Source organism: Pseudocercospora fijiensis, assembly GCF_000340215.1.
Source record: "Pseudocercospora fijiensis CIRAD86 unplaced genomic scaffold MYCFIscaffold_1, whole genome shotgun sequence".
Classification (NCBI taxonomy): domain Eukaryota; kingdom Fungi; phylum Ascomycota; class Dothideomycetes; order Mycosphaerellales; family Mycosphaerellaceae; genus Pseudocercospora; species Pseudocercospora fijiensis.
Window position 1 is genome coordinate 4,054,401 of NW_006921532.1, and position 27,716 is coordinate 4,082,116.

Here is a 27,716-nt window from a genome sequence, read left to right on the forward strand (position 1 = left end):
TTTACCCGAATACTGCGCTCGCCATTTCTAGCGCCGCTCAGCTCGGCTCGGCCTCCTCGCACGTCCATGTCCACCTACATCTCCGCCGCCCGCTCCTCCTACTCCTCCTCCCAACCGTGCCGCTGCGTTGCAAGCTCGCTGCTCATCCATTCAGACCGGCCATTGTTCGTACGCCCCTTTCAGTCTTCTTACGGAGCCCACTGAGCTTCCTGCCCTTCTTCTTCCCGACTCCTGGCTCCCGACGGTGCTCAGCGCATTCGTCCCAGCCCCTTGTCATGTCCTTGTCCTGATTCATTCACACCATGCTGCCCTCTTGTGCCGCTGTATTTACCCACCACCGCGCCGCTGCCTTCTTCTCCGCCACTTCTTCTGTCGCCCGCACCATGCCCTGATTGTGCTTATCTAACATTGGCCATCATGGCAAACAGTCAACCACCGCAAACGCCGACATCTTTGCGCCTTCGATATCCTCTCTGCAATCGACCCTCCACGCATCAGACGGACTATCCGGGACAGAGAGCTTGCGACATTGAGACGTGGAAGGCTTGAGAGTGCGGACTGGTTGGCTTCAGTGCGCTTTTGCTTGATGGAGCGGATGCCGGCCTTCTAGAATATCGCGACTGCCTTACCGCTTCGCCCAGCGAAAGCGAAATCGTCACCGCTGCCAGAAAATGGACGACTACGATTATGGCAGAGACACGGACCTGGTGCGGTCCAGGGAGTCTCCGTCCGTATCGCGAACTTCGGGACGTGACAGGGACGACTATCGTGCAGCCGACCCATACCGTGACAACCGCCGTCGCTCGCCGGGTGAGTTGAGCTCCCGGCCTCGAATGTAACATGCAATACTGACCAATGCAGATCGTCGTCGCGATCGTCGACGTTCCCGCTCTCCAACTCAGATAGACCGCTACCAACCAGATCGCGTGCGCGACGACTATTCATACCCTCGCAGTCGGGATGAGCCTCACTCCAGACGGCGTTCATCTCCGCCACCAATCGATCGCTATGTGCCTGGTCCTGAGCCTGCAGCAGTTCTTGTGAACCCTCTTCCTGACCCCATGAAACTGGACTTTCAAGTTGGATTCACGTGGTTTGCAGAATGGTGGCGCACGGAGCAGCGCATCAAGGAGGAGAAAGAGCGAGCAAAGACTGGACGCGCACCACCTCGTCTGCGAGGCGAGCGTGAGTCTCGCGAAGATCGCGAAGCAGAGAGGCCAAAGATTCAGGCAGCCTACGATCAGTACAAAGAGAACCTTCAGAGATCTCAGGCCCAGACATTCGTCCGTTTGCACAAGAATGAGGATTGGTTCCGAGAGCGATATGTGCCGGAAGTACGGGAGCCGTTCAGGCGAAAGCTGGTGGACTATCGCAAAGGCTTATTCGCTCAGTGGGAGCAAGATCTGTCCAACGGCGTTTTCGATGACTTTACACTGGAGGGCATCTATAAGTCTGAGTCTAATGGACTTGGAGGAATTTTGGAGCGGGAAGAGGGAGAGACATCAGCTGCTGCAGAAGTGCTCGGAGTCGGCGACCTACTTCCATCGAAAGGTGGTGATCTCCGTGATCCAGCATCCATGCAGCCTACCCTGCTCATCAAGACCATCGCGCCGACCGTTACTCGGGATAAGTTTGAGTCCTTCGCCAAAGAGTACCTGGGTGATGACGAAGGTGGATTCAAGCACCTGTCCCTTTCTGATCCGAACCCACTCAAGAAATGCCACAGAATGGGCTGGATCATTCTGAATCCGGAATCAGAGCAAGATCCTGCTGCCGAAGAGCGTGCTGCTCCCCGCGAAGAGGGCGAGGCTGGCGAAGAAATGGACGCGACGAAGCCTGAGATGCCTAGCGGTCTCTCGAGCATCAGCGATAAGGCTCTTCAGAAGATCAACGGAAAGACCATTGAAGACCCCGAGCGCGGCAACTTCACTGTTCACTGTGGCGTGCACCGACCTCCCGAAGCGCCAAGGAAGAAAGCCTTGTGGGACTTGTTCTCTTCATCTGACCGGATCGCGCGTGACCTGGAACTTGCAACGCGACTTGTACGCAGACTTGACAATGAGCTGGGCGACGAGTACTTTGGAGTCGCCAAAATTGAAGAGCGCGTGCATGGTCTTTCTGAAAAAGGACTCTTGAAGCCTGCTCCGCCTTCGAAACCTGCCAAGGATCCGGAAGCGATGGCGGAGGACGCTGAAGAAGGCGAAGAAGATGAGGGCATGATCGAAGATGAAGATGAGAACGATGATGAAGAACTTCTGGTGAAGAAGAAAAAGCTGGATTTGCTCGTCGAGTACCTTCGTCGTGTCTTCAACTTCTGTTTCTTCTGCGTTTTCGAGTCGGACTCTGTGCATGAGTTGCAGCGCAAGTGCCCTGGAGGGCATTTACGTAGACCTCGCGCGAGCTTGACATCAGCGGCTAAGGAGACTGCACGAGCTAGTGCTTTGGGCGAGCCTTTCCCACTTCGAAGGAAGAACGACTCAAAAGCGGAGGGCGAGGAGGAGGTGGAAGCGGATATCAAGGAAGACAGTCCCGAGGAAGACAAGAAGTCTTTGATGAAGCCAAGCACAAAGACCACCCAGCAACTCCAACGTGCTTATAACTGGGTCAGAACGTTCGAGGAGAAGATCCTTCAAATTCTTGAACCTGACAGCGTCAATATCCGCAAGCTCGGCGGTACACCTTTGGAAGAAGGTGTTGAAAAGGAGCTGAACAAGGTATGTTCAAAGTCCGATTCACAAGCGTTCTCAAATGCTGACACTGTACAGTTTGTCTTGCAAGAGGATACCAACAAATTTCGATGCAAGGTACCTGAGTGCACGAAGCTCTTCAAGGGCACGGAATTCTGGCGCAAGCACGTTGAAAAGCGGCACGCTGATTTCCACGAGCGCGTGCGCTCAGAGGTCGAGCTTGTAAACACATACGTGCTCGATCCGGCTCACATTGCTCCTAGTAGGAGTGACGCCAACTCGAACGGACACTTTCCTCTCAGCAATCATCAGCCCACCGGCACTCCTCGCGGCTTCCAGCTTAACCAAGCATACCCGATGGGATTTCCAGGAATGCCTCCCGGTATGGCGACGGGTGGCGCGCCTGGGATGCCGGCTATGTTCGGTCATGGACAGCCTATGGGCATGCCGGGATGGGCAGGCGCCATGACAAGTGGCGTCGGGCCGATGCGCAATAATCATCGCAGTTACATGAACAATGGTGGATATCGCAACCCTGGGCCATATGCTCGCAATGGCCGAGGCAGAATGCCATCAATGAGTGGCGGACGTCCAATGGGTATGATGGAAGGTGGCGCTGCCACGATGGGACCAAATGAAGCGGTAGTAGGACGCAGTCTTCGCAGTTACGAAGACCTGGATGCAGACAAAGGAGGAGGAACAGGAGAGTTGAATTATTAGACGAAGCTTCCTCGCATTTTCGCGCATGGCATGGCATGGCCCAGTCATGGTATTATTCGGTACCAGGAATCAAGAATGTGGAATAGATTAAGGATGGATATGGCAAAGCATGACTGGTCCAGCGATGGCTTGTTCAGACAGCTAAACACCAGAGATTGAAACCGCCTTCAAAGCATGTCATTATCAGTGAGAATCACGTTGGGAAAAATAAATGGTGCGAACAGCGTGTCGAAAACGGCTTCGCTCAACATGTGGCTACTTTGCATGCTGCCTTCATTGTCGTGGTGTCTATGATCTACATGCGGTCATTGCGCTCTGCAAAAGGTTTCCAACCTCATTCAAACCGCCTTCTTCTCTTGTCACGATGCGCTTTGGGATCTCCCATTCCACGACTGGTGCCTTCTTCATCTCCTTGCCGAGCTCCGCATCCACGAGTGAGGCATAAGAATGGTCCAGAAAGTCCTCCAATTGATATTCCCGCTTGGTGAATTGTTCTCCAATGATCTTGGCCAGGGTAGCGACGTTTGGATGGTAATGTGCTCGCAAAGTCTCAAGTTCCCACAAGCTCGAATCGATGGCGCCGGTCAACATCGGATCTGACTGTTTCATATCGAATGGATCGTCCATGCCTTCTTCTGCGAAGTTAGGATGGGCATGATAGATGGTGTGCGCCGGATGGTAAGTGCGGTGGAGCATGAATGTGCAAGGTGGATGTTGCTTGAGTTGGTTGTAAACCCAAGGCACGATCCAGACAATTGCTCCAGGCGGAGCTTGAAGTGCTAGCCGTGAAAATCTTTTGATGAAGCTCGCTACCATTGCTGCTGGCAAATGGCTGGAGTTCAGGTAAATTTCGACTTGTCGGAAGAATCGACTTCGATGTTTGCTGTGTAGGACATCTTCATCAAGCAGGCTGTAGAGCTTGGTGTAGAAGTCTGGATAGTCCAGATTCTTCTCTGTGATGAGGTGGAAGAGGCCACTCAAAGCCAAGAGTGCCATTGAGCCGGCCTGGTTGAAAGAGTCTGTCAAGAAGTCCGCGAGCAGTTCCAGGTGATTGGCGAACCATGGCAGAACTTGCGTCGTGGAAATGGTCAAAAGCTTTTTGCGATTCTCGACGGTCAATTTCGAACGGAAGACTGCAAGCCACGCTTCCCTCGCCACCTTTCGATGGCCCGTGATGGACAATAGAGGGCTCTTGCCTTCTGGTGCCTCCCCGTACCAGTCTGCCAATTGATCCTCAGATTCGGGAATGCCCTCAATCTTACTCATGAGATCAACAGCATTGTTGGCTACACTTTCGGAGCCGTTCTCTTGCAGACATTGCTTGACCGCGACAAACGTGTAAAAGCGTACGTCGTCCTTCTCTTCCACGTACTCGTCAATGAACTCCTGTCGCGCCCCCTCTGCGTCGTCTCCCTGGAGAAGAGCATTTAGCAATGCGGTGAAAGTGCCTTTGGTGTTGCGCCACGACTGCTCTGCGCTTTTGCTGCTGCCGGAAGCTTCCTCCTTGACGATTCGCATGAGGAGCTGCAAAGCGGTGTTCTCTTGGGTTGCATGTGGACTTCCGATCCATGATACAAGGCTCGCAACGTAGTTTCGCAGTCGTGTTCGAAGTGCCTGCACGGTCTGGGCTTCTTTTTCTGAAGCACCCTTGTCCTTGGCCAGCTTCTCTGAGGCGATCAAGCGACAGAATGCTTTGCAGAGAGACACTGCGGCCAGCATAGCGCTCTCTGGCTTTTTGTCGCCTGCTGCAACCATTTTCTGCAGCTCATCTATGTTTCCGTAGTGCTTCGGCGCCTCGGTCACCCGCTCCCCTAGCAGGAGAATCTGCGATTTCTCGTCGTCCGTAGAAGTCTTCAATTTCGGTGCTTTTCGTGATTTTGCCTCCTTCACCTCGACACTGCCATCTTGACCACTTCTCTTGCGTTTCCGACCCTCGCTCTCATCTTCCACCACTCCTGGCATTTTGCCTGACTTTCTGCCCAACAAATAACTCAGCACATGTATCGAATATTTGGCCGCTGTTGCTGATCTCGAAAACTCGATCTGCACGACGGAACGATCCGCTTTTCCGAGCTTCGGTCGATTGAAGCAGAAAGGCGCACCTCAGCACGTCGAGCACAGCAAAGATCCGACGACCAGCACATCTCCTCACCACATCACTCACAATGGCTTCGCGCTTGGCTAAGGGCGCACTGGGTGCGTTCGCTACTCTAGATTGACTGCCGTATGGCATTGGAGCGCTGACAGACCTTTCGCAGGCGCCGTCCGGGCCCGCCCAACTCCCATCATCCCAATGCGCTCTGCTCTTCCCGCTGCTACCACCTTCTCGACATCCGGACCACGCTTCCAGCAGGCACAGCCACCGGCGAAAGATCCAAAAAGCACCGCGAGTGCTATTGTTGATGCGCTTCCCGGCAACAACCTCGCCTCGAAGACCGCAATCCTCTCCGCTGGAGCTGCCCTCTCAGTCGCAGCTATCAGCAATGAGCTCTACGTTGTCAATGAGGAGTCCATTGTGGCACTTTCGCTCTTGACCATCTACTGGGCCGTCTACACTTATGCCGGTCCTATGTACACCGAGTGGGCTCAGGGCCAGCACGACAAGATCAAGGGCATTTTGAACGCAGCGCGGGCGGACCACACCAACGCCGTCAAGGCCCGCATCGACAGCGTAAAAGACCTCAGTGGTGTCATTGATGTCACCAAGGACCTCTTCGCTGTGTCCAAGGCAAGCATTGCTCTATGATGAAGCTGCATGGGTGTCTTCTAACATTGGCGCAGGAGACTGCTCAGCTCGAGGCTCAGGCGTACGAGCTTGAGCAGAAGACCGCCATCGCTGCTGAGGCCAAGGCCGTTTTGGACTCATGGGTGCGATACGAGGGTCAAGTCAAGGCCAGACAGCAGAAGGAACTTGCCGACTCCGTCATTGCTAAGATCGAGAAGTCGCTGCAAGACCCCAAGGTTCTTGACCAGATTCTTAAGCAAAGCGTCGCCGATGTTGAGCGTGAGTTTAAAGAGAAGTTTGATGCACTTACCAAATACTGACCGTCTATGCAGGTATCGTCTCGCAAAAGTAGAATTAACAGTCACGTGCCAGCCGTGACGTTCTAGTTGGACGAGCTATTCGGTCGCCGAACAACTTGTACATATCATAGACATTTGCTGTGGAAGAAGCGAATCGACGGTTTCCTTTGTCACATCTACCCCATCTATCTTGATTTGCCCTTCCAATGACCCAATGCCAAGCACTAACCTACTTTTTCCTCGAGCGCAGCTGGCCGCGACAACAGCCGCTGGCCGCTCTATCGGATCTCGCGACTTTTCCCCGCTACGCAGCCACCTCTACTCTTCGCCATTTGACCTCGTCGGATTCCCATCAACATCCGAATTAGAACTCTACAAAGAATTAGCACTATTACAATGGTTGCCGCGGTCGCTGCGCCAAATACGACCCACAGTGAGGCTCGACAAGCAGCTCAGCAATATCTAAACACCCGCCTAGCTTCTGGAGCAGGAGCCAAGCTCTGTCGACCATTCACAGTTCCAGAAATCAACATCAGCCGCTCGTTCTCGGACAACTTAAACGACCGCAAAGCCGTTGCAAAGGAAATTCACGATGCTTGTACCTCTTCGGGATTCTTTCACATCACCGGACATGGTGTATCAGAAGACACTAGACAAGGCGCCATCGATGCTGCGAGACGTTTTGCCAAGGAACTTCCACGAGAGAAGAAAGAATCGCTTCACGTAAAGCATTCAGAGTACTTTCGCGGATGGGAGCCCGCTGATTTCACCTATGTCAACCCTGCAGACTGGAGCGCTGGAGACGCCGTGCCCGAGACCAAAGAGGGATTCAACTGGGGCTACGAAGCTGGCTTGGACCCCTCAGGCGGCGATGGACAGTACCGCGAGCTCGATGGAAAGGACGTCAATGGGAATGTGTGGCCTAAGGAAGATGACCTTCCTGGATTCTACGATGCGGTCAAGCAGTACTACGGAGAAATTTTGCAGTTAGCACGACATCTCTTCCGGCTCTTTGCCTTGAGTTTAGATCTGGAAGAGCATTATTTTGACGCCATGACGACCCATCCTGGTGGAATCGCCAGGCTTCTGTACTATCCGGCGAGCAAAGATCCTAGGCCTTTGGACCCGGTAAGAGAGCCATTGTGAGAGAAGACATCTGCTGATCTTTGAGTCATCGCTTTGCAGGTGCAGAAAGACAAGAAGATTGGTCTTGGAGCCCATTCGGACTATGAGTGTTTCACGTAAGTTGATCGGAGGCAAAAGAGCATCGATAAGAATGGTGCAATGGAGAAACATCTGTTTGTTGACGACATCCACGTTTTAGAATCTTGCTGTGCTCCACTGCATCGGGACTTGAGATTCTGAGCCCAGAAAATGTATGGGTACCAGCTCCAGTCGTTGATGGCAGTTTTATCATCAACGTTGGGGATTTTATGATGCGATGGACGAATGGTATGTTGGTCCAGTAACCGAACGCACTGAGACACTAGCTGAGATCTTTTCACAACTAGGGTTGTACAATTCAACAGTCCACAGGGTGGTGAATCGAACCAGAGACGAGAGGTATTCGGTCCCGTTCTTCTTCTCGATCAACTATGATCAAATGGTGGAGGTGAGTGTCTCGAATTGTTTTGTCACTTGCTCGAGCTATACTGACGAGCGAAGACGCTGCCCAGCTGTGTGACTCCAGACAAGCCATCGAAATATCCCCCAATCAGAGCTGGCGAGTACGTGCTTGAGCGACTTCGAGCTACCGCCAAAGATGGATGAGCCGAGCTAGAGGATCATGAAGTGTCTGGTGTCGGATCTGGATGAATAACAACTGTCGAGCAGCTGGAGAATGCTTACGTGAGGTCGACAAGCGAATTGTTTCGAGACCAGCACCGACATGGATGGCTTGTTGGGTCCCGGGTGAAAGCAGGTTATGTGTCGTGCTGTGACCATTGTTATATGCTCCCTGGCAGACACGAAACGAACGCGTCGGATTGACTCACAGACGAGCGACTCTTGATGTATATAGTTCGTATACGCGTTCTTGTAGCTACAACGACTGATCTACCAACAGAGTTGATCAAAGACTCGCGACTTGATTGTGGCAGAATAATGTCTCAACGTTCGAAGGCCGCGGGAGGCCGCAAGGCAATTGAAAAGCAGCCGACGGCGCTCCCTCAAAAGCTTCAAAGCCCGCGGGTACCCTGTCGAACCAGCGGATGGGTACGGAGCTTCAGCTCACGGCCGCTCCCCTTCGCGGGACTACTACCATCAAATAATGTACCTTCATCTACATCGCCACGGTGGCTGTCGAATGCAGCCAAATGTAGCCAGAAAAATTAGAAATCAATGCATCAACATTATACCATTATTGAGGTTATTGCTACACAATATCTGGGAGTATTAAAACTCAACAATGGCCTGCACCACAAATCGTGTACTGTCATACGACTCCGAGCTAGCTGCTGCGCACGCATTACAATTTCATGCTGTCACCGCTGATTTCTCTGGTTCTTGATCTTGAAGAAGGATGTTTCGCCAGTGGTCTAGGCCGACCCGGTGGTGTGAGGGATAGCAGGCTGCGTTGCAGCATTCACTGTGGTTGGGTCTGAAGTCGTTGGAGCGACTGGCGACTCTATCGTGCCAGTAGTCTGCTGTGGCGCAGCCTCACTCGGGGCATCGCTCCTGTCCACGACTGGACTGCCAACAGGACTCTCATCGTTTCCTGGCATCTCGTTTGTCGACTGTCCGGCAACGCTCGCAATGATAGAGTGCCACTTCTGTGCATCTGATGGAGTATGTGCCTTGAAGGCGAACTCATGAGCTCTGCCCATCTTGTTCATCAAAGCGTTCCCGCTAGTATCCTTGCCACGGACATTGAACTTGACACCATCAACAGCGCCGATCATGCAATCTGGGAGATAGAGCGAATTCTCCGGGCTAGGATCCTTCGCGAAATCATCATCTGATTTGAATTCGTGAAGATACTTCGAGGGCGTGACCACATAATAGCCCGCGTCGTACCGCTTTAGCATCTTCTTGCGTTCGAGAGAACCGGCAATAAGTGGCTGCGTAGCTTTATGGTCCTGGTTGGGGAATCGAATGCTCTCGACCGTTCTCTTTGGCCCATTGGGATCGATGAGTGTACCGACGTTGCGCTTGACGAAACCATTCCACTCGAAGTCAGGGGGGATGCGTTGAATCTGATGTATGTTAGGGGAAGAGAGAAAGCATAAGACTTCGGTAAGTGCTTACATTGCCGAGCATATCGCCGTACATCGTCCGAGTGCTCTCTGCTTGTTGAGAGACAATCTGGTTGAATTGCGCCATGCCCTGTTGAAAGGTCTGCAGGATATGAGCCTCAAATTGTGCAAAGTTATTCTGCACGGCCAGCATATCCTCGCGGTTGTTGTTCTCTTCGATGACTTGTTTATTGAGGCGATGGTACACCTGTCTCTGGAGGATGTAGGGATCATCGGCAGCTTTTACTGAACCACCGTGTGAGTCAAAAGCAGCAGTGTGCTGACCCAAAAATTCGATATGCTTCTGTGAAGTATTGCGTGCTTTGTCTACGGCCTTTGATCCTTTGCCTGCCCCTTTGCTAAGCTCCTTGGTTTTGTGCTTGATTTCGCTGTGCAGCCGCTCGAATATTGGCAGTACTGATCCCTTCAAGGAAGCCGATGTTTCATTATGCAGATTCACTAAGCCTTGGGTGTTAGACCTTATATTGTCAAACATTCCTGCGACCCCTCCAAGATTTTGGTCGAAGTGATGGCCCTCCTTGAGTGGATGGCTGACCGTTTTCAGCACTTTTTCGAAGTCTTTGGCGTTGTCCTTGTGCATCTTCTCGGTAGCTTGGACATAATCCTCGACGTAAGCACATGCGTGCTTCCATGCCTGCAATCTTTCGTGGAAGAGTTTGGTGGTCTCGCTGCTATCCTCATCAGGGATGGCCTCCTCCGAATCGAGCGTACTAGTACGAGTAGGCAGAGTGGACTGGTGCGAAGGAGAAAGTGGAGAAGTCATTGTGGCTCGAGTGTCACTAGCAGCCGGAGGAGTTGTCAGCAATTGTTGTGGTGTTGTGTTGCGACAGGATACCTTTGGATAATGCAGTAGCTGCCAAGGGGAAACTCACGAGTAGGGTAGTCAACAAGAAATTTGAAGGGTGGCAAGATTGTAGATGTAGATGGACGCGCAGGCAGTATCGCGGCGAACGCAGTCTTTATAAGTTGTCTGCTCTGCTCGTTGACACCCTCTCGATCAGGCTGTCTTCTTTGTTGGACTTTGAGGATCGCGTGAAGATCTGTAACGTCATGGGCGAACAAAACTTGACCCGAAAGCGACTTGATAGAGTTCAGTAGCATGCATTGAATGATAGTCAATGATTGGACATTATCCAAGCATTTGCACAGCCACGAGCTTCGATCTTCGAACGGCCTAGAATTCGACACATCTTCATCTCGGCAGTGGAGTCTATGTACAATGTGTGTCTATCCCTTAATTCTACGAAACAACACTGTTCCCTCTGACCGTGGATGAGCGTTGGCAGCAATATGAATTCAGATCAGGTGTAAGTACACCTCGCAGAATCCTCCGCTCAATGACATCCAGCATCTCTATGGGTTGCGCTCGTGACAGCAGGACGTTGTCAAGTACCGAAAGCCTATATTCGCGCCTCACCAATTGACGAATGCTTAAGCTATCATTGAGGCTGCATGCGTTCATCACACATACTATAGGGTGTGGCTCAAAACCTGTCTTGTGCTCCAACCTAGGGCCCGACTTCTTTGTTGGACGGCGACGGCCTCTATCTGGACTGGACTATGCCTCTCGTTGCAAACCTTTCTGTGTGCCAGTTCGGGAGGATAGTCGATCTTCCATCAAAAGCTCCTGCGCGTTACATGCTTCTGTGCAGGCTGACGGGCGAGCGCAATCCGTCGATGCTGAAGGACGTTTCCCTGTGGCCTAGATATGGCGTAAGGCTGGGACCGCTGGGTGCGAGGACTTTGCTACAACCTTCAAGTCGGCATAGACACGGCAAATCCGCAAGCTGGAAAAGCGAGGCGAATTCTGAGGGACTGTTTAGATGCGACATTTCGACGCCCTGGGGCGCTCTGACGAGAGCTACTCCTCTTACCCGTCATCTCAAGGTTGTGGACCCTGATCGGTCTACTCCGGCGAGGAAGCCGGCATATGAGTGAGTTGATCGAATCGGAGAGATCAGGAAGGCTAGAATGTGTGCTCGAAGGACGCATCCCACCGAGACGTCCAGATGCTGTAGCCTGTGCCCTGTTTTCACTACTTTGGTTCGTGTCTGCTGTACCCGCGCGGGGTATCTATGTGATTTTGGACAGCGAAGTCTGCTGTCGATTAGTGAGCGCATGTTTAGAACTAAGGTTTGCGATGAGTAAGATGGCCGGAGAAACGTGTCGGAGACTCGTTCCACGCGCTACAGACTGCTCATACGCTTGAGCACCAAAAGTCCTGGGCCTTGCTTTTGCTCGCACGATAAGAACATGCCACCCGCGCACCCAAAAGAATGACGAGAACGCTCGCCCGCCTTGCTGGGCAAAGCAAACACCGCGTGGGCGCGGCCGAGAACGGGTCTGCTCTACGCACATCACCTTTCAATCCACTAGAACTCCCGAGGTGTGGCCAGCATCGCCAGAGAATCTTGCAGACATGTCCCAGTCATAGCTACACTTCTACTGCTCTCCTGAGCCCTTTCTACTCTACTTGTACTGCTAGGCCCTCCTTCTCACTTTCCCTAGCAGCTATGCCGCATACTTCATCGGTCGCAGGCCCACTCGGATCTCTACCACTCCCATCCTTCCTCCACAAGCGAATGTTCTCCAGCACTCCCCAGGTGCGAAGCTTGCACATCAACAACATCAACCCTCATGTGAAAGAGGCCAAATATGCAGTTCGTGGTGAACTTGCCATCAAGAGCGAGCAGTATCGTTCACAGCTAGCCAATGGCGAAGGGAAAGATCTGCCCTTCGACTCAGTCATCAGCGCGAACATAGGCAATCCGCAACAGCTCGACCAAAAGCCGATAACTTTCTTCCGACAAGTCGCAAGTTTGATGGAGAACCCGCAGCTTCTAGAGCAAGAAGATGTGCTGAAGAATGGACTGGGCTACAAGAGCGACGTGATTCAGCGCGCGAAGAAGCTTTTGAAAGACGTGAAGAGCGTCGGTGCATACTCACAGTCTCAAGGAGCGCCGGGTATTCGGAAGAGCGTCGCTGAATTCATCGAGAGACGAGACGGATATGCCTCAGATCCTGAACACATTTACCTGTGCGGGGGTGCCAGTGCCGGAGTAAACGCACTCATGAGCGTCATTTGCTCCAGCCCGCAGACCGGCGTGCTTGTTCCTATTCCTCAGTATCCTCTTTACACTGCTACGCTGAGTCTGCTCAATGCTCAGGTTGTTCCATACTACCTCAAGGAGGAGTCGAACTGGAGCACCGATGTGGGCGATATGCGGGCCGCACTGAAGGAAGCGCAAAAGAAGGGCATCGACGTTCGTGCTGTTGTCGTAATCAACCCCGGAAATCCGACTGGTGGCTCTCTCGATGCCGATCACATCAAATCCGTTATTGAACTCGCGGCGGAGGAGAAATTGGTCGTGCTTGCAGACGAAGTCTACCAGACCAATGTGTTCGAGGGAGAGTTTACAAGTTTCAAGAAGTGCTTGCGAGAGCTGCAGAAGAGCGAAGCAAACAAAGACGGAAAATTTGACAATCTCGAGCTGGCCAGTCTGCATAGCGTCAGCAAAGGAATGGTTGGCGAATGTGGTCACCGCGGTGGTTACTACGAAATGGTTGGATTCGATCCGGAGGTTAGTAGTCTTGACACCCAGCTCTTCTCGATCTTACCGACCTGAAACTAATCTGCTACAGGTCGTCGCACAAATCTACAAATTCGTCAGCATTATGCTCTGTCCGCCGGTTGTTGGCCAATGCATCGTCGAGCTTATGGTGAATCCGCCTAAAGAGGGCGAGCCATCGTATCCGCAATACCGCGAAGAGTACGACACCATATTTAACAATCTTTACAAGCGTGCCATGGCTCTTTACGGCGCCTTTCAGGAAATGGAGGGAGTGGAATGTCAACCACCACAGGGCAGCATGTATCTGTACCCGACCATCAAGCTGCCGCAGAAAGCCATTGAAGCCGCGGAGAAAGCAGGAAAGAACGCCGACGACTTCTATTGCTTGAAGCTCCTGGATGCTACAGGTGTATGTATTGTGCCTGGATCCGGCTTTGGCCAGAAGGAGGGCACTTTGCACTTCCGAACCACGTTCCTTGCGCCTGGCACGGAGTGGGTCTCGCGAATTACAAAGTTCCACAAGGACTTCTACGACACATACAGATAGGTCGACCGATCTCGTCTACTGGCTTCAATTAGCAAGCAAGCAAGCGGCGGGGCGTCCAAGGAGTTTTGCATCTTCACTCATCGATGGCACGATATGGCACAGTAGGATAGAAAGGTAGGGCAAAAGTGGTCCTGAGTGTGGCTGGTATCTGATGCCAAACCAATATCAAAACCATTCCCAAGTCTCAATTGATGCTCCGTGTTCGGGTGTGCATGCTTCAGATTTTCTCGTCATTCCATGTCACAATTTCACTTTTGCACGAGCCCTGGAGTCGCTAGCACGTGTTACTTACAACAGAGCACGTGCACTCGGACTCGGACCTCGACTGCCCGCGGACCCCTGGCTTGGCACAGGACAGCTCTTCCATACCAAAGTACATAATCCACAATCACTTCTTCCAAGGTTGCTTGCTGTGCTCGACAACAATACCGTCGCCGATCTCTCCGCCGCGGACCTCGACCTGACCTCGTCCGCCCTCAAGCGAGTTGTTCGCACTTCATCACAATCTCTCTCTCACTCACAGCGAATCTTCGAGAAGGCCGCATGAGCTCTTGAGCAGAACCATTTCCCACACCGTCCGTCCGAACATCGAAACTGTCCAATTCCATCCGGATACCTGCACCCTGCACCAATGGCTACTGAGGCGCCAACCAACAGTGGCAGCTCTGCCTCCGCTGGCCTGAGCGCCGCGGAGAAGCTGATGCAGCAGCACGCCGCGCACGAGTCGCACAATCCTACCGTCGAGGAAGTGCCAGACGAGGACGCCCTGGCTCACGCTCCGCCTTCGTCCACTGCAAACTCGCTGCCCATCAGCACCGACCCGTCTCGGGTGGCCACACCTGCTGCAGAGCCCCCGGGCAAGGCTGCCGGCAAACAGCCCATGCGAGATGCTCCGGCAAAGAAGCCCGCCCTGGACACGCAGTCCGAGGAGCTGTTCCCAGCTCTTGGAGCGCCAAAAGCAGCTGCTCCCGCTGCTCCAAGCATGTGGTCCAAGAAACCAGCAGCTGTTGCCAAAGCTGCCAACGGTGTTCCCAACGGTGTGGTCAACGGGACCTCAGGTGCAACCGATGCATCTTCCCGGGCTTCGACCCCGATGTCTGGTCCTGTAACACCAAGCTCCACTGCCCCGTCCTCACGCGGACCATCTAGCATGACGCTGCCCGGACGCAACGCCGAACATATCGACCTTGCGCCTCATATGATGACGCCTCGCGACCAGTTGAAGAAGCCCATCGAGCACATCCTGCGCGACATCAACAAGCGCTCAAAGGCTACAGTCACGATGAAGTCTGGCCCCGGTGGTGTATACCGCTTTGAAGGAGTCGGTCAGACGGACGCCGTCCGTAGCGCGTTGAAGGAGGTGGCCACTCAACTTTGCTCTAAGCAGCAGGAGAAAATTCCTATTCCTGCGAGCCTGCGCGGCAGAATTGTCGGCAAGCAAGGCGCAACCATTCAGGCCATCTCAAAGAGGACCGGCGCACGAATCAACATCTCCAAGGACGCGCCTGTAGACGCACAAGAAGATGATGACCTGGACTCGACTGTCGACGTGCTGATCGAGGGCGATCCGTTCGCTGTTCAACTTGCAAGGCAGGACATTGAAAGAATCGTCAGTGAGCACACTGTCACCGCTAGCTCCCGATTGAGACACGTGCCTGCGGAGTTCTATCCATTCCTTGCTGCGCCCAGCAACCAGCGATTGAACGCTCTGCAAAAGACCCGTGACTTACGCATGCAAATACCACATTATCACACCTGGAACGCACAAGCTCAGCCCCAGCTTCCTGACAATCGGCAGCCAGTTTCTTTCGTTCCGCAAGCTGGATTGCCCATCTCGCTTTCTGGTGATCGACAAGCTGTGGCCGAAGCTCGAGCAGAAATAGATCGTCAAGTGCAGGAGCTTCAACGACAGCTCACTCTCGAACAAGTTCCGGTGGAGCGTGGTCGTCACCAATTCATTGTTGGTGATAAGGGCACCTCGCTCCAAGAGTTCCTTGCAGAGACGGGCTGTTCTGTTATTATGCCACCAGATGGCTCTGACGACGAGATGCTCACGGTTGTCGGTCCTGCAGACAAAATTGATGAGGCTACGAACAAAATCATGGAGTTGGCCTCAAGCATGGCCATGGCTAGCGCAGATATCCCACGTGTACATGCCAATGCTCCGAGAGGCGCACAGAACCATGCTCGTGATATCACTCGTTATCTTCAGCAACGTCAAGCCATCCAAGAACTAGAGCGCATACATGACGCTCGGATTGTGCCCGACAGTACCGGCAACTGGCACATATACGCGCGAGACGGCAAGAACGCTGTGAAGGCCCGTGCTGATGTCATGGCCCTCATTGCTGGCCATCCACCGACCCGATTCCATCCCGTCCAGGTCGATCCATTTTACCACCAGCATATCCGAGAGCATGCGGCCCCTAAGATTCGGGAGCAGCATGGCGTACGAGTTGTCGTGCCAGACGGTGATGGTGATATTCTCCTAGTTTTTGAGGATCGAGTGCCATCTCCAGAATACGTCCTTCCTCGCAAGGCACCAAAGGACCAAGAAGCGAGAGCCTTTGAGCAGGCTTTGCAGCAGGCACAACAGCAAATTATCGCACTTATGACAGGCAGACCTTCTATTGTATCGCGTGACCTGGACGCCCCAGCTAAATTCCATGACAAAATTCGGCGTCAAGTAGATCGCCATCATCAGTCTCTCGAAGAGGGTCAAATTCCAGTCCAAGTGACATATGGTGGCGCTCCAAAAGCGGCACCTGGGCGTGCAGCAGCTCCAAACGTGGGTCTTCGCGGACCCCAGGATTCTGTAGCGGCACTCGAGCAAATCCTGAGAGCATTCATCGAGCAAGAGGAGAAAGACGAGTTGGAGCGTGGCTTCACCCTGAGCTTCGACTTCCCCCAGCAGCACGCCAATCACCTAATTGGGCGCAAAGGCGAGCACATTAACCGTTTACGTGAGGAATTTGATGTCGACATTCAGCTCAATGATGGCAAGTGCGAGATCAAAGGTCCGGAAGCAAAGGCCAACGCCTGCAAGAAGCACATCCTTGCTCTCGCCAAGAAGCTTGACGATGAAGCGACTCATCGCTTGAACATCCCTCCAGAGTTCCACAAGGATCTCATAGGAGCTCAAGGAAGTCAAGTAAATCGGCTGCAAGATCGTTATGGTGTACGAGTCCAGTTCCCTCGCAACAAGCAGAATGATGATGATGCATCTGTCGCGGAAGGCACAAGCCGTCGTGACAACCAACTACCCAACGAAGTCATTGTCAAGGGTCCAAGCAAGGGTGCAGATGCCTGTCGCGATGAATTGTTAAGCTTGCTGCAGTACGTCAAAGACAACTCGCATGTGGCGACAGTGTCTGTTGCTCAAAACCAGCTGCCTTCCCTCATCGGTGCGGGAGGTAAGGAAATGGAAGCCTTGCGTCTCGAGACAGGTGCGCAGATTGATGTTCCAAGCTCGCGTGACACCGTAGGGCCGGACGGTCGTGTCGAAATCAAGATCCGAGGCTCGAAGAAGGCCGTTGACGAGGCGAAGAAAATGATTCAAGAGAAAGCTAAAGTGTTTGACAACACGGTTGTGCGCAATTTGGACATCGATCGCAAATACCACCGTCTGATCATAGGTCCACAGGGTGAGAGTTCTGCTGAAAACAATCTGACCATGACTGACCACTCGTCTAGGGAGTAACTTGCGCCAGATCATCGCTCAGGCTGGCGGGCCTGATGATGCCCGTCTTCACAATCGCATGATCCGCTTTCCGAAGACTGATGCTGATGGCACCAGCATTCGCATTGACGGCGAAAAGCCAGTGGTTGACAAGATTTGTGCCGCGATCGAAGCTCTTGTCAAGCAGCAGGAATCTCAAACCACAGCCATCGTAGAGGTGAAACCCGCGAAGCATCGACTGCTCATTGGCCGAGGTGGCGAGACTCGGAGGCAACTTGAGCAGCAGTTCAATGTGGCCATCAACATTCCTAGACAAAGTGAGACTGGTCCGCAGCGATCGCAAGTTCGCGTTACTGGTCAGCCTGAGGACGTGGAGAAGGCCAAAGCTCACATTCACGAAGTCACCAAAGATCAAGAGGGACAGACTGTACAAATCCCGCGACAATTCCATCATGTTATTGCAGATAACGGTCAATTCTTCCGCCGACTTCGAAACGATCACAATGTCACTGTCGACCACAGTGGCCAGCGACCGCCTCCTAAGCCAGCAGCCCCGGCTCCCAGTAGAGCTAATGGGTCAGCAATGCCATTAATCACCGATGATCCAACAGCAAGTGCTGGCAGTCACTCGTGGGAGGAGCGGTCTCTGCATGCTGCCGAAGAGGACGGTGATATTCCCTGGGTCCTTGCTGGACCGTCGGCTGAAGCGGTGGAAGCGGCAAGAGCCAAACTTGGTGCAGCGCTCGAAGCGGCCAGAAAGCAAGACACAATCGGATTCCTCATCCTACCTGACCCACGAGCATACAGACATGTCATTGGCCCGAGCGGTAGCGAGATCAACCGCATCCGCAAGAAGACAGGCACGAAGATCCAGGTCCCACGCGATCAGAACCAAGGCGAGGCAATCGAGATACAGGGTGAGAAGGCAGGCGTACAGGAGGCGAAGGACATGATTTTAGAAATCGTGCAAAAGCATGCATGAAGAGAGGTTCGGCAAAAGGGTTGTTGATGTTGGAGGCTCTCAATAGCAGCTATGATTGAGTAAACCGGCAGAAAATGGCCCGCATCTAGTCTAGCGTTCTCGTTGCTGTAGTATAGAGATTATCAACACAGTGTCGTCTCGTTCAGATGATCATTATTCCGCTCCGCGCTCTCATCTCATTTGCAGATTCTTGGCGCGGGCGGGATTGCTCCGCTCTCCGCTTCTCCGCTTCTTCGCTGCTGGACGTGATCTTCGCAATTCTCTGCGGTGAAAAAGCCGAATTCGTTCAATGTCCAAGCGAAAGAGAGACGGAGATGGCCATGGTGCAGGCGACCACATGGCAGCGAAGGACTACCGCAAACAACGGCAGATAGTCGACACATTTACGCACAGCGCGAAGCAGCTGGCCACTGCCTTCAAGCTTGCCAGAGGCTTCGAGAGGCAGAAGCTGGGCCGGCGGAAAAAACTTGCGGCGCGCGAGCAGAACGAGCAGGAGACACAGCGCATCGATGCCGAAGTCGCGGCGCTGAAAAGACTCGAGCCAACCGCGTCGGCACGCAACTTGCTGGCCAAGTCGCTGCTCAAGATCAAAGCAGTTGCGAGCCATCCAAATCTACCCGACGATATTGGCAAGCTGAAGCCAGTATCGACCGAGACTGCAACGCTCAATGTGCACGCGCGGCTGTGCAATTCCAACCCGGTGAAAGAGGCCTTTCTTGCCGCCGTTACTGCTGTGAAGCACGAATTTGGCATCCGTGAGGACCTCTCTGCGTTTGCGAGCAAGAAGCGCAAAAGGGCGAAGGATTATGCCTTACAAGAGGAGCATGCGAACAGTATTGGCGTGCAAAGCGACGACGAATCAGACCTGCAGTCATTTGAAAATCGACTAGCTTCATCGGAAGAAGGGAGTGATACGAGCCAATGTGCAGGAGGACGAAGCCATAACGAAGACGAGTCAAGCGGAAGTCTCAGTCTGACGTCCGACGCTGATGTTCAGGATCTAGAGCGGCGACTTGAGGAAGAGGGCGTGCGTCGCGGTCCTCAAGAGCCTTCCAGAAAATATACTCGTGCCACGACCGTCTCTGCATTTAGCGAGGCAGAAGACGAATCTGAGCCAGACTTGGGTTCGCCAAGACCAAAGGCAGCTGTTCAAAGAAAGACTGGGCCATTTATTCCCTCGCTAACTATGGGCGGATATATTTCTGGCGGGGAGTCAGAAATCGAAGAACTCGACGATTCCAAGCCTAAGAAGAACAGAAGGGGACAGCGGGCTCGCCAAGCAATATGGGAAAAGAAATATGGCAGCAGTGCAAAGCACCTCAAAGAGCAAGATCGCAAGCAAGGTTGGGATGCAAAACGAGGTGCGGTGGACGGCAATTCACGACAGCAGAAAGGCCAAAATGGCCCTCGTTTTGCAAAGGCGGCGAACGCACTTCCACTTGGGAGAAGGAGAGATACTAATACTCCTGGCAAGGCCGCTAAGAACGAGCCCATGAAATCAAGGGATGATAGTGGTCCTCTGCATCCTAGTTGGGCCGCTGCAAAGCTGGCCAAAGAAAAGAAAAGCGTACCTGTGGTGTTCACCGGCAAGAAGATTAGTTTCGATTGAGGGTCTTACACGGATGAACTTACACGGCGGCACTGCGCGCAGGACGGCTATCGGCTTCGGTGACATGAATGCGCGTCATCAGCTCGTGTGCAGAGCTTCGTGGAAGCAGATCAAAGCCATTGAGTCGCAATCATTGGAGCTGGACACATAGTTGCCGCGTTGTTCACGACGTCGCCTTTCCCCCAACTAAATCGTGAGGCAGAAACCCTGACGGCTACAGCTCAATGCAAGGAGCCGAGGTTAGTGAGTTGACAGTCATATCCTCGCAACATCTGCGCATCCTAGTGGGCAATAATGAATGGAAGTGACTGAAAGGAATCCCGCATAAGCCCGAGTGTTGCGCTTTGAGAAGCAGAGCAGAGTCAACCGTTCCTCCTTCCCGCGCTAACAAAGAGAGGTCATTGGATAGGCTCACTGCCTCATACACGTCGGATTCCACTATAGTCGGACTGGGTATGAGCACCAAGGCATTAGGAACAGCATATATTATGGTGAAGTACGCATGAAGGTAGGAAGGCTCATTACACCGAATAAGCTATTTCCTTCACCACATCTATCTCTTCATTAATCAAACCGAGGCCAAATAAGCTCATCACACAGAATCACCAACCCCGGCCCATGCCATGTTCTCTGCAACTTGTGCAGCCTGACATCTTCGCCTGGCGATGGCGTCAAGTTCAAGAAATACGAATATGCTCCTTCGTTAGTGGCCGCAATCATCTTCATCTTCTTCTTCTCCGCGACTACACTGTTCCATAATTCCTAAACGTTTCGAATCTGAACATGGTTCATGTTAGCATCCTGCCCCGGAGGACTTTGCGAAATAGTCGGCTACATAGATCGAGCGATCTCTGCGTCAGAAGCATATGCATGGTGGACTTTAGGACCCTACATCATACAGAGCGTCCTCTTGCTAGTTGCCCCCGCGCTCTTGCCAAAGAGCATCTACATGGAATTGGGAAGATTCGGACTTTTGGATCAAAGGAGAAGACCTGCTATTCATTCGACGAACATAGTTGACTAAGATCTTCGGGGCGGGAGATGTTATTTCGTTTCTCGCACAAGGAGCAGGAGCAAGCCGTGTTAGCGATCCGGACCAAGCAAAGACTGGGTAGCACATAATTGTCAGAGGTCTTAGCTTGCAAGTCTTATTTCGCGGCTTTTTTGTCATCGCAGCAGCCATCTTCAACTCCCGAATCAATCAACACTCGGCCCTACTGGCTTCGATCATGCCTTGGAGACGACATATGCCTTCTCTCTACGCTGTCAGTATTCTGATCTTTCTGAGATCGATTGTCACGACAAAGAATATTTTCAAAGGATTTGAAGGACATATTGTCTCGCACGAGGTGTTATTCCTGTACATCTCCGATGCGACTATCATGTTCTTTGGCCATGGTCGTGATGAATTGGATACACCCGAGCCAAGTAGCCAAGGGCATTTATCATCCGCGAGGCATTTATTCGCCTGGGTAGAGCAAGATTCACGCCGAGCTATTGTCGAAAGATTGTTCGATGCCTGCATTGTGCCGTCTCGCCCCCACGCCTTGTTCTGAAGCTTTTGACCCTATTCGCACGATGTAGTTTCAGGATCAAGCATTGCAAAGAGAGCTTGAGAAGCAGATAATGTATCGGCCATTCGATCCTACATTGCTTGCTCAGCTACTGCGTCTGCCCGACGAAGTTGACTTCACACTGTTCACAAGGCTTGCAGGAAGGTCATTGATCCTGGAATCCTTCGAATCCTTACATATAATTAGGAAAATGGATTCTCTCAAGACCTTGAATTGATGCAGTAGTAATAAGACGATTCCAGATCATCATCTATTACTACACATCACGGAAAAATAATGACTGAGAGTACCTTTGTTAGTCACTATGATCAAAATACATGCACCCATAAAATGTCGACAAATACCTCTGACTCTAGTGCGACAAGCATCAGACACAGAGCGCTCGAATTGTAAGAATATCAAGATTGTCCGTGCCATGGGGATACTGTCGCTGTAAAGGTTCCGCACGGTGTTGATATCCACTGCCAGATCTTGCGCAGACGCTGGTATGATGCCAGAGCCACAATTCCTTGGCATGGATCAAGTTGCCGAGCTCTTCCTTTCGACTTATCCGTGATCTGATCTTGGACTGGGTAAAGGCGCTGGACCTTTCGGGCCAATGCTGCAAGCACATGAGCTGACCGGTCTGTGCGATACAGAACCTCCTTCGCCAGTCCAACGCCAAATTTAAAATTTGGAACACCTGCTGGAGGAATGCTGTCCACCTGGATACCGTGTTGCCTGCGAGAACACACTTCGGAGCACTTCCCCTCGGCAACAAGCATGTATTTCGCGGAAGAAAAGAGGAAAGCTATTGAGGAGTAAACAGAAAGAATTTGAGCGGCATGATACTCACAGCGGAGAGCTGAATGGTCATGGTCCATGCGCAAAAGTTGTTTGTTACCCAGGCAGATTTCGAAAGGGAATCGACTGGCGATTTTCCTCTCGTCGGTGCGGGAAGAAGCTACAGATCTCTTCCACCACGCCGTTGTGAGGACATTGTTGGTATGTGCATCTGATGCAGAGGATGGAAAGCGGCCTCGAATAAGACTGTCAACGCTGCAATGTATAGCTATGCCAAAACGCCTCCCAAGCCCAGCTAACGACAGATGGCCAGAGTGTATGTGAAGTTCTCTATAAGGTCCATCTCATTGCACGGATAGAAGTCCCACCCACACTAAGCGTCTTTAGCGTTCGTTTCGCTTGATCATGCAGACCGGATGTGCCTCTCGATACCACGCCTTTTCCCTGAGCTCTTTCTTTACGACTTGTTCTGGTTTTGCTGAAGGTAGTTGTAAGCGAAGTAAGCGACCGCGGCGCCGACGACGACGACGGCATAGACCCCAACGCCAAGCCCACCGGAGCTTGGAGCAGCCTTTCTTGCATCTGCGACTTGTTGTGTGGCCGATTTTGGCGCAGGGTCGCCCTCCTGAAGCAATTATAGGTCAGCCATGCTCGTCGGTGGATTTCGGAGAGCCCGTACCTGTCTCTTCAGGGTGCCGATGAGCAAGCCCTCGAGGATCTCGCGCGCCTCGTCGCTGTGGCCGACATCCTCAAAGGCTTCAGTAGCGTCCTGACCTCCAACATCGAGTAGGACCTCCTCACCGCCGCTATCAGAAATGCTTGTCAGCTTCAGGTCTCAATCGCCGCCTAGACAAGCGTGCATATGCCAATGCCCGGTCGTGTAGGCAGCGCACAAATATCGGTTTACAGTGGAGCGTACGGGTGTTCGTCAACGAAGCTAGAGGAGTTGTAGACCTTGTCGTGGATCACCAAATAGAGGTCCTTCTTTGTGGTGTGTTCTGCGACGTCGGAATAGGTGAATTCCTTGGTGTCAGACATGATTGCTATGGTCGTACGATGGGCGAGGCGAGGCGAGGCGGAGGCTGGGAGCAATTACTGAGACGCGCGAGAGGAGAGGTGAGGTCGAACAGTGAGAGCAGTGTGTCAGAACTAAGACGATAGCAGTGAAGTGAATGCGATGGCCATAATGCCACTAAGCAAGCTTTCAGCAACGTTGAGTGGCTCGGCCGTCAGAGGCGGCAGATTGTGGGGGGTCAATTCGCTGAACATCGACCATCCAGGGCCTACAGTGCATTTCATCGGCAGCACGGTTGCGTCCCGCTGTATTATAACGGTTGTATGCTTCATGCTGGTGCCAGAGACGGCTCAGTGACTGCCAGACGTCTTGATCTGCTCAAACAACAATTCACTGCTCGTATCACACATCGATTGATACAGCCAGATTGTCAGGAGCCTCGGCCTTGGCGATCATCACATGGCACGCGTGAAAAGCGAGGAATCCGGCTCGTCCCGAACGCACAGGTACGAGAGCGAGCCTCTGTACGAGAGCGAATCGTTCTCTACACCGTCTTGCAAAAATTCGACGCCTTTTGCTCATTCTTCGAGGGCTTCCGACGTTGGCGAGTCCACACTGACCGTCGCAAGGAGCGTACAATATTTGCGTTACAATAATCTACTACTGGCTTGGACTACACCAGCATTCCGTTCTTGACCGAAGGCCCCGGTTACCGAAATCCACCACTCTTGATATGATAGTCCAACGTGGCCTCGCTCGTGCATAACATATCCTCACGGGGCCAGACTTTCCGAGCAGTGAGCTTTTTCTCGAACACTGGGCGATGCGCATCTGCACAAGGATCTTCTTAACTTACCCTCCTTCCTTCCAATTGAGACCACAAACTGCCTGTCACCACCCCTTTGTCGACAGCCCAATGGCCTGTGACGTCTTCCGTATATAAGTGGTGTCATTTCGCTGCTATGTATGCAGAAGAGCCTCACGCAGTCCATCGCCATGAATGGGCGGGCTGGGATGTAGTAATATTTCACGATCCCGATATACCAAGAAACTCCTTTTGAAATCGTCAACCGCACTTTGCGCCGGCGCTCCTCGTACCATCATGACTCCGTGCTGTTTATGATTTGCAACGCCATCCCTCTGCGCTTTGCTCCCTGGCGACCGCGTTGTCCAGGGTGCTGTAACCGCATCGATCACTCCATCTGCAAGATCAACTCCGCCTATGATCTGCAATCTCACGTGCGACATCCTTGCGCCTCGTGAAAGGACTGATTTACACGCCGAACGCTCAGTCGATATGCTTCATGCTAAAACGAAAAGTAAATCCTGGGACCAATGAGCCACGCAGCCAGGTGGCACAGATTTCTTGTGTTAGAGCCTTAACTGCCCTTGTTCTTTCTTTCTTCAGCTCTCGCGAGCCTCGCAGCTTTCACCAGTGGCGCGAGAGTCGCAAGTGGCTCCGCTGTCTGAATAAATGCATGCTACAATCTGGTCAGCAAAGATCAAATCAGCACAAGTTGCCCGCTCACCTTAAGGAGATCGTGCGCGGATGCTCTCTTCTCTGGATCAACCTTGAGTGCGAAATGCAAAAAGTCTCGGAACACCGGTGTCAAATTGTGTTCCTCCTTGATGGTAGGTGTGCCATTTGTGGCGATCAGGTATAGAGCTCGAAGCGGCGACTCGGTCAGGTATGGTGGCTCGCCTTCGATCATCTCTATAGCCATGATACCGAGCGACCAAATATCGATCTTGCGTCCATATTCTTTCCGCGTCACAACTTCGGGTGCCATCCAATATGGTGTGCCGACCATAGTCGTGCGTTTCATATGCGATTCGTTGATCTGAGCGCAGAAGCCGAAGTCGGTGAGCTTGATGCTGCCTTCCATAGACAGCAAGATGTTGTCGGATTTGATATCGCGGTGAATGACGCCTTTGGAGTGCAGAAATTGAAGACCGTGCAGCGTCTCTCTGCACACTGCCGAAATTTGTCCTTCCGACATCATGTTGAAGGTCACAACATCAGTAAGGCTGCCTCCCTCCATGTACTCCATGACAACCCACAAATCTCCCTTCACGAGGAAACTATCCATAAAGTTGACAATGTTTTTGTGCTTGCTGTCTTTCATAACCAGAATTTCGTTGATGATCAGGTCCTTCTTCGGCTGCTGCTCCAGGTTCATCTGCTTGATAGCAACACATTTGTTGGTGCCAACTTCGAATGCTGTGTAGACTCCTCCACTAGCACCTTGTCCAATTTTGATCAAGTTTCGGTACTTCTTGGTAGGGTCGGCAGTATTACATATATGCTGGAGCTTCGATACTACCTCGGCGTTCGTGATGGACTGTCGAGGGCGCTGTCTTGGCCTAGGAGCTGGCCCAACCCTCGGATCTACAGCAGGATGAGGCACTTGGCGAGACTCTGAAGGATGCGGTACTTGGGGCTGTTGGTTCTGAGTGTAGCCATTGTTGTTTGGTGGCTGGCGCTGCGACTGCGATCGCTCCAGGGATTGTTGCTTGAGAACTTGCTGTGCCGCTTTCATGGCCTGCTCCTGCTGCTGCTGATACTGGTGGGGCGACGAGATGGGAGACTGGTTCTGGTACGTGGGGCCAGTATTTGCACGACTTCTGTTGTGTGGTTGGGTATTGGATGAAATGTCGCTCACGGTAGGAGGAGCATATTTCACCGCAGGCAGGCCGTCATCGACTCTGGGCTGATCTCTGTGAGGGCTGGGAATAGGCGGAGCTGGTCGCTGAGGGACCATATTGGCAGACTGGGTTGGAGCTTTCGGCGCTGGTCGCATAGGAAGCAGATCGCCATTGGATTGTGGGCTGACTGGGCTCGACACGCCCATCCCGGCAGTGGACATGCCTCGCGGCACCGGTGGAGGCGCTCTTGGATTCTCGAAGCTCTCTCCATCGTTCTTTGGAAAGCGTGGGCTGGCAGGAGGGCTCATCATGTATCCAGTAGGACTCAGCCCTTGCTGATAATTGTGCGCGGCCAGCTGGCCGGGGCTGTCCTGAGGTTTGGCATGATCGAATTTGTGGTAGGTCCAGTCGTCACTACTCGTGTCACCTTGGTTCTCGTTGAAGAATGTAACAACATCGATGATAGCCTGGGGATTCTTCTTCTGCTCCTGTTCTGTTATGCCATTGGCCTGTAATGTTCGCTGCCATTCTTTCGGCAATCCCTATCGTCCAACATCAGTGTCTGCACAGCGTATATATAACAGCAACATATCTGTAGGCCTACTTACAGTGAACTCGCCTGTCTCTTGATCGTAGCCCACGTGCGTCACATGCACGGGATTCTCTGGCGCTGATATGGTCGGTTTTCGCGGAGCGCCGACCAAACTAGACATCAGACTCGAGAAGCCGCTCTTCTTCTTCAACACCTTTGCCTCTTTGCCTTCATCACTGTACCGCTGCCGTGGACTCCGCATGCCATTGGAATGGGGGTCGTCCATTGAGGCCCGGCCTTGGCCTGCGAGGATTTGCGACAGCCTCACAGCAGGGTTGGCGCCGGCAGGGGTCTGGACAGCGCGCGCTGGGTGCGACGACGCTGCTGATTGCGTTGCGGAGGCAGGCTGCTGAGCGAGGTGTGGCGAAAGCGAAGCCGACGGGGCTGCTGATGCTGCTGTTGATGCTGATGCGGAAGCGGAAGCGGAGACGGCAGATGAGTAGGAGACGGCGTTGATGGCGTGCAGCGCGTCGTCGTCAAAGCGCAGGCCGACCAGCTCCTGGGAGGTGCGGTGGGTTACTGATAGAGGGCGGATCGCGGCGTTGGTGCGGTGCTGGTGCAGGTGATCGCGGCGGAGGTGATGGCTACCGTTGCCGCTGTGATCCTCTGGCTCCGTTTGCTCTCGGTCTTGATTGTCGCGGGGCTGCTTCGGAGCTGATGGGGGGTGCGGGTGCGGACGGGCTCCAGTTCCAGCAGTCTGCTCCTGCGTCGGGGTCTGACTTGGGCGCGGAGCGTGGGTGTGGGCGTGGGCGTGGGCGTGAGCGTGGGCGTGAGCGTGATTGCGCGACTGTGACTGTGATGGCGACGGCGACGGCGCCTTCTTCTTCAACACCTTGCGCTGGGCCTGGTGGCTGTGCTGCTGCGGGTGATGGAGTGGTGCAGCTGGAGCCGTATTGTTCATATCGACAGGCACCCTTGAAGGTAGCTGGGCTCGGCCTGACAATCCTCTTTGCCTCTCTGGAAAACAACAATGCGAAGAAGTGTATACATTCACGAAAGAGAGCTCAGCGCAAGGATGCACGGCAAGCACAG

At 52.9% G+C, this 27,716-nt stretch overlaps 11 protein-coding genes across 11 annotated transcripts; 5 read left to right on the forward strand and 6 right to left on the reverse strand.

Annotated features, from left to right (window-relative positions):
* Window positions 1-66: 66 nt before the first annotated feature.
* Window positions 67-3,407, forward strand: MYCFIDRAFT_213137 (uncharacterized protein; the record flags this gene model as incomplete). Its single annotated transcript, XM_007923077.1, has 4 exons — window positions 67-168; window positions 642-810; window positions 862-2,714; window positions 2,766-3,407. 4 exons carry the CDS (start codon window positions 67-69, stop codon window positions 3,405-3,407), a joined length of 2,766 nt encoding a protein of 921 aa, XP_007921268.1.
* A 288-nt stretch (window positions 3,408-3,695) lies between these two features.
* Window positions 3,696-5,369, reverse strand: MYCFIDRAFT_28238 (uncharacterized protein; the record flags this gene model as incomplete). Its single annotated transcript, XM_007921664.1, has 1 exon — window positions 3,696-5,369. The coding sequence occupies one exon, from the start codon at window positions 5,367-5,369 to the stop codon at window positions 3,696-3,698; it is 1,674 nt and encodes a 557-aa protein (XP_007919855.1).
* Window positions 5,370-5,526: 157 nt separating this feature from the next.
* Window positions 5,527-6,603, forward strand: MYCFIDRAFT_85960 (uncharacterized protein). The gene is made up of 4 exons (XM_007922448.1): window positions 5,527-5,603; window positions 5,666-6,135; window positions 6,189-6,411; window positions 6,465-6,603. The coding sequence occupies exons 1-4, from the start codon at window positions 5,573-5,575 to the stop codon at window positions 6,482-6,484; spliced, it is 744 nt and encodes a 247-aa protein (XP_007920639.1). The 5' UTR covers window positions 5,527-5,572; the 3' UTR covers window positions 6,485-6,603.
* Window positions 6,487-6,784, reverse strand: MYCFIDRAFT_169788 (uncharacterized protein; the record flags this gene model as incomplete). Its single annotated transcript, XM_007923078.1, has 4 exons — window positions 6,487-6,569; window positions 6,606-6,631; window positions 6,665-6,707; window positions 6,748-6,784. 4 exons carry the CDS (start codon window positions 6,782-6,784, stop codon window positions 6,487-6,489), a joined length of 189 nt encoding a protein of 62 aa, XP_007921269.1.
* A 28-nt stretch (window positions 6,785-6,812) lies between these two features.
* Window positions 6,813-8,494, forward strand: MYCFIDRAFT_48287 (uncharacterized protein). The gene is made up of 5 exons (XM_007921837.1): window positions 6,813-7,559; window positions 7,617-7,672; window positions 7,756-7,883; window positions 7,943-8,043; window positions 8,097-8,494. The coding sequence occupies exons 1-5, from the start codon at window positions 6,828-6,830 to the stop codon at window positions 8,199-8,201; spliced, it is 1,122 nt and encodes a 373-aa protein (XP_007920028.1). The 5' UTR covers window positions 6,813-6,827; the 3' UTR covers window positions 8,202-8,494.
* A 275-nt stretch (window positions 8,495-8,769) lies between these two features.
* Window positions 8,770-10,681, reverse strand: MYCFIDRAFT_209700 (uncharacterized protein). Its single transcript, XM_007923079.1, has 3 exons — window positions 10,558-10,681; window positions 9,678-10,464; window positions 8,770-9,625 (listed from the first exon to the last, which is right to left on the reverse strand). Exons 2-3 carry the CDS (start codon window positions 10,446-10,448, stop codon window positions 8,969-8,971), a joined length of 1,428 nt encoding a protein of 475 aa, XP_007921270.1. The 5' UTR covers window positions 10,449-10,464; window positions 10,558-10,681; the 3' UTR covers window positions 8,770-8,968.
* Window positions 10,682-12,267: 1,586 nt separating this feature from the next.
* MYCFIDRAFT_125681 (uncharacterized protein) lies at window positions 12,268-13,804 on the forward strand (the record flags this gene model as incomplete). The annotated part of the gene is made up of 2 exons (XM_007923080.1): window positions 12,268-13,266; window positions 13,328-13,804. The coding sequence occupies 2 exons, from the start codon at window positions 12,268-12,270 to the stop codon at window positions 13,802-13,804; spliced, it is 1,476 nt and encodes a 491-aa protein (XP_007921271.1).
* MYCFIDRAFT_205900 (uncharacterized protein) lies at window positions 13,370-14,412 on the reverse strand (the record flags this gene model as incomplete). The annotated part of the gene is made up of 6 exons (XM_007923081.1): window positions 13,370-13,945; window positions 13,977-14,030; window positions 14,057-14,069; window positions 14,107-14,210; window positions 14,234-14,279; window positions 14,308-14,412. 6 exons carry the CDS (start codon window positions 14,410-14,412, stop codon window positions 13,878-13,880), a joined length of 390 nt encoding a protein of 129 aa, XP_007921272.1. The 3' UTR covers window positions 13,370-13,877.
* A 23-nt stretch (window positions 14,413-14,435) lies between these two features.
* Window positions 14,436-18,606, forward strand: MYCFIDRAFT_85964 (uncharacterized protein; the record flags this gene model as incomplete). The annotated part of the gene is made up of 3 exons (XM_007922449.1): window positions 14,436-14,899; window positions 14,954-17,448; window positions 17,498-18,606. The coding sequence occupies 3 exons, from the start codon at window positions 14,436-14,438 to the stop codon at window positions 18,463-18,465; spliced, it is 3,927 nt and encodes a 1,308-aa protein (XP_007920640.1). The 3' UTR covers window positions 18,466-18,606.
* Window positions 18,607-22,648: 4,042 nt separating this feature from the next.
* Window positions 22,649-23,569, reverse strand: MYCFIDRAFT_48299 (uncharacterized protein). The gene is made up of 3 exons (XM_007921838.1): window positions 23,351-23,569; window positions 23,111-23,237; window positions 22,649-23,056 (listed from the first exon to the last, which is right to left on the reverse strand). The coding sequence occupies exons 1-3, from the start codon at window positions 23,467-23,469 to the stop codon at window positions 22,889-22,891; spliced, it is 414 nt and encodes a 137-aa protein (XP_007920029.1). The 5' UTR covers window positions 23,470-23,569; the 3' UTR covers window positions 22,649-22,888.
* Window positions 23,570-24,380: 811 nt separating this feature from the next.
* MYCFIDRAFT_48302 (uncharacterized protein) lies at window positions 24,381-27,216 on the reverse strand. Its single transcript, XM_007921839.1, has 4 exons — window positions 26,701-27,216; window positions 25,937-26,634; window positions 24,976-25,828; window positions 24,381-24,927 (listed from the first exon to the last, which is right to left on the reverse strand). The coding sequence occupies exons 1-4, from the start codon at window positions 26,908-26,910 to the stop codon at window positions 24,826-24,828; spliced, it is 1,863 nt and encodes a 620-aa protein (XP_007920030.1). The 5' UTR covers window positions 26,911-27,216; the 3' UTR covers window positions 24,381-24,825.
* Window positions 27,217-27,716: the final 500 nt, after the last annotated feature.

What these genes read in the sequence shown, in the direction of transcription:
- MYCFIDRAFT_85960 (XM_007922448.1), top strand. Translation starts at nt 5,573, where the DNA reads ATGGCTTCGCGCTTGGCTAAGGGCGCACTGG. An exon ending in ACCTCTTCGCTGTGTCCAAG is followed by an intron (nt 6,136 to 6,188) that starts GCAAGCATTGCT and finishes ACATTGGCGCAG; the next exon opens with GAGACTGCTCAGCTCGAGGC. An exon ending in AAGCGTCGCCGATGTTGAGC is followed by an intron (nt 6,412 to 6,464) that starts GTGAGTTTAAAG and finishes CCGTCTATGCAG; the next exon opens with GTATCGTCTCGCAAAAGTAG.
- MYCFIDRAFT_48287 (XM_007921837.1), top strand. Translation starts at nt 6,828, where the DNA reads ATGGTTGCCGCGGTCGCTGCGCCAAATACGACCCACAGTGAGGCTCGA. An exon ending in ATCCTAGGCCTTTGGACCCG is followed by an intron (nt 7,560 to 7,616) that starts GTAAGAGAGCCA and finishes ATCGCTTTGCAG; the next exon opens with GTGCAGAAAGACAAGAAGAT. An exon ending in TCGGACTATGAGTGTTTCAC is followed by an intron (nt 7,673 to 7,755) that starts GTAAGTTGATCG and finishes TCCACGTTTTAG; the next exon opens with AATCTTGCTGTGCTCCACTG.
- MYCFIDRAFT_209700 (XM_007923079.1), bottom strand. Translation starts at nt 10,448, where the DNA reads ATGACTTCTCCACTTTCTCCTTCGCACCAGTCCACTCTGCCTACTCGT. An exon ending in ACGGCGATATGCTCGGCAAT is followed by an intron (nt 9,626 to 9,677) that starts GTAAGCACTTAC and finishes AACATACATCAG; the next exon opens with ATTCAACGCATCCCCCCTGA.
- MYCFIDRAFT_48299 (XM_007921838.1), bottom strand. Translation starts at nt 23,469, where the DNA reads ATGTCTGACACCAAGGAATTCACCTATTCCGACGTCGCAGAACACACC. An exon ending in AGCTTCGTTGACGAACACCC is followed by an intron (nt 23,238 to 23,350) that starts GTACGCTCCACT and finishes CATTTCTGATAG; the next exon opens with CGGCGGTGAGGAGGTCCTAC. An exon ending in TCGGCACCCTGAAGAGACAG is followed by an intron (nt 23,057 to 23,110) that starts GTACGGGCTCTC and finishes TAATTGCTTCAG; the next exon opens with GAGGGCGACCCTGCGCCAAA.
- MYCFIDRAFT_48302 (XM_007921839.1), bottom strand. Translation starts at nt 26,910, where the DNA reads ATGGACGACCCCCATTCCAATGGCATGCGGAGTCCACGGCAGCGGTAC. An exon ending in AAGAGACAGGCGAGTTCACT is followed by an intron (nt 26,635 to 26,700) that starts GTAAGTAGGCCT and finishes GTTGGACGATAG; the next exon opens with GGATTGCCGAAAGAATGGCA. An exon ending in CCGCGCACGATCTCCTTAAG is followed by an intron (nt 24,928 to 24,975) that starts GTGAGCGGGCAA and finishes ACCAGATTGTAG; the next exon opens with CATGCATTTATTCAGACAGC.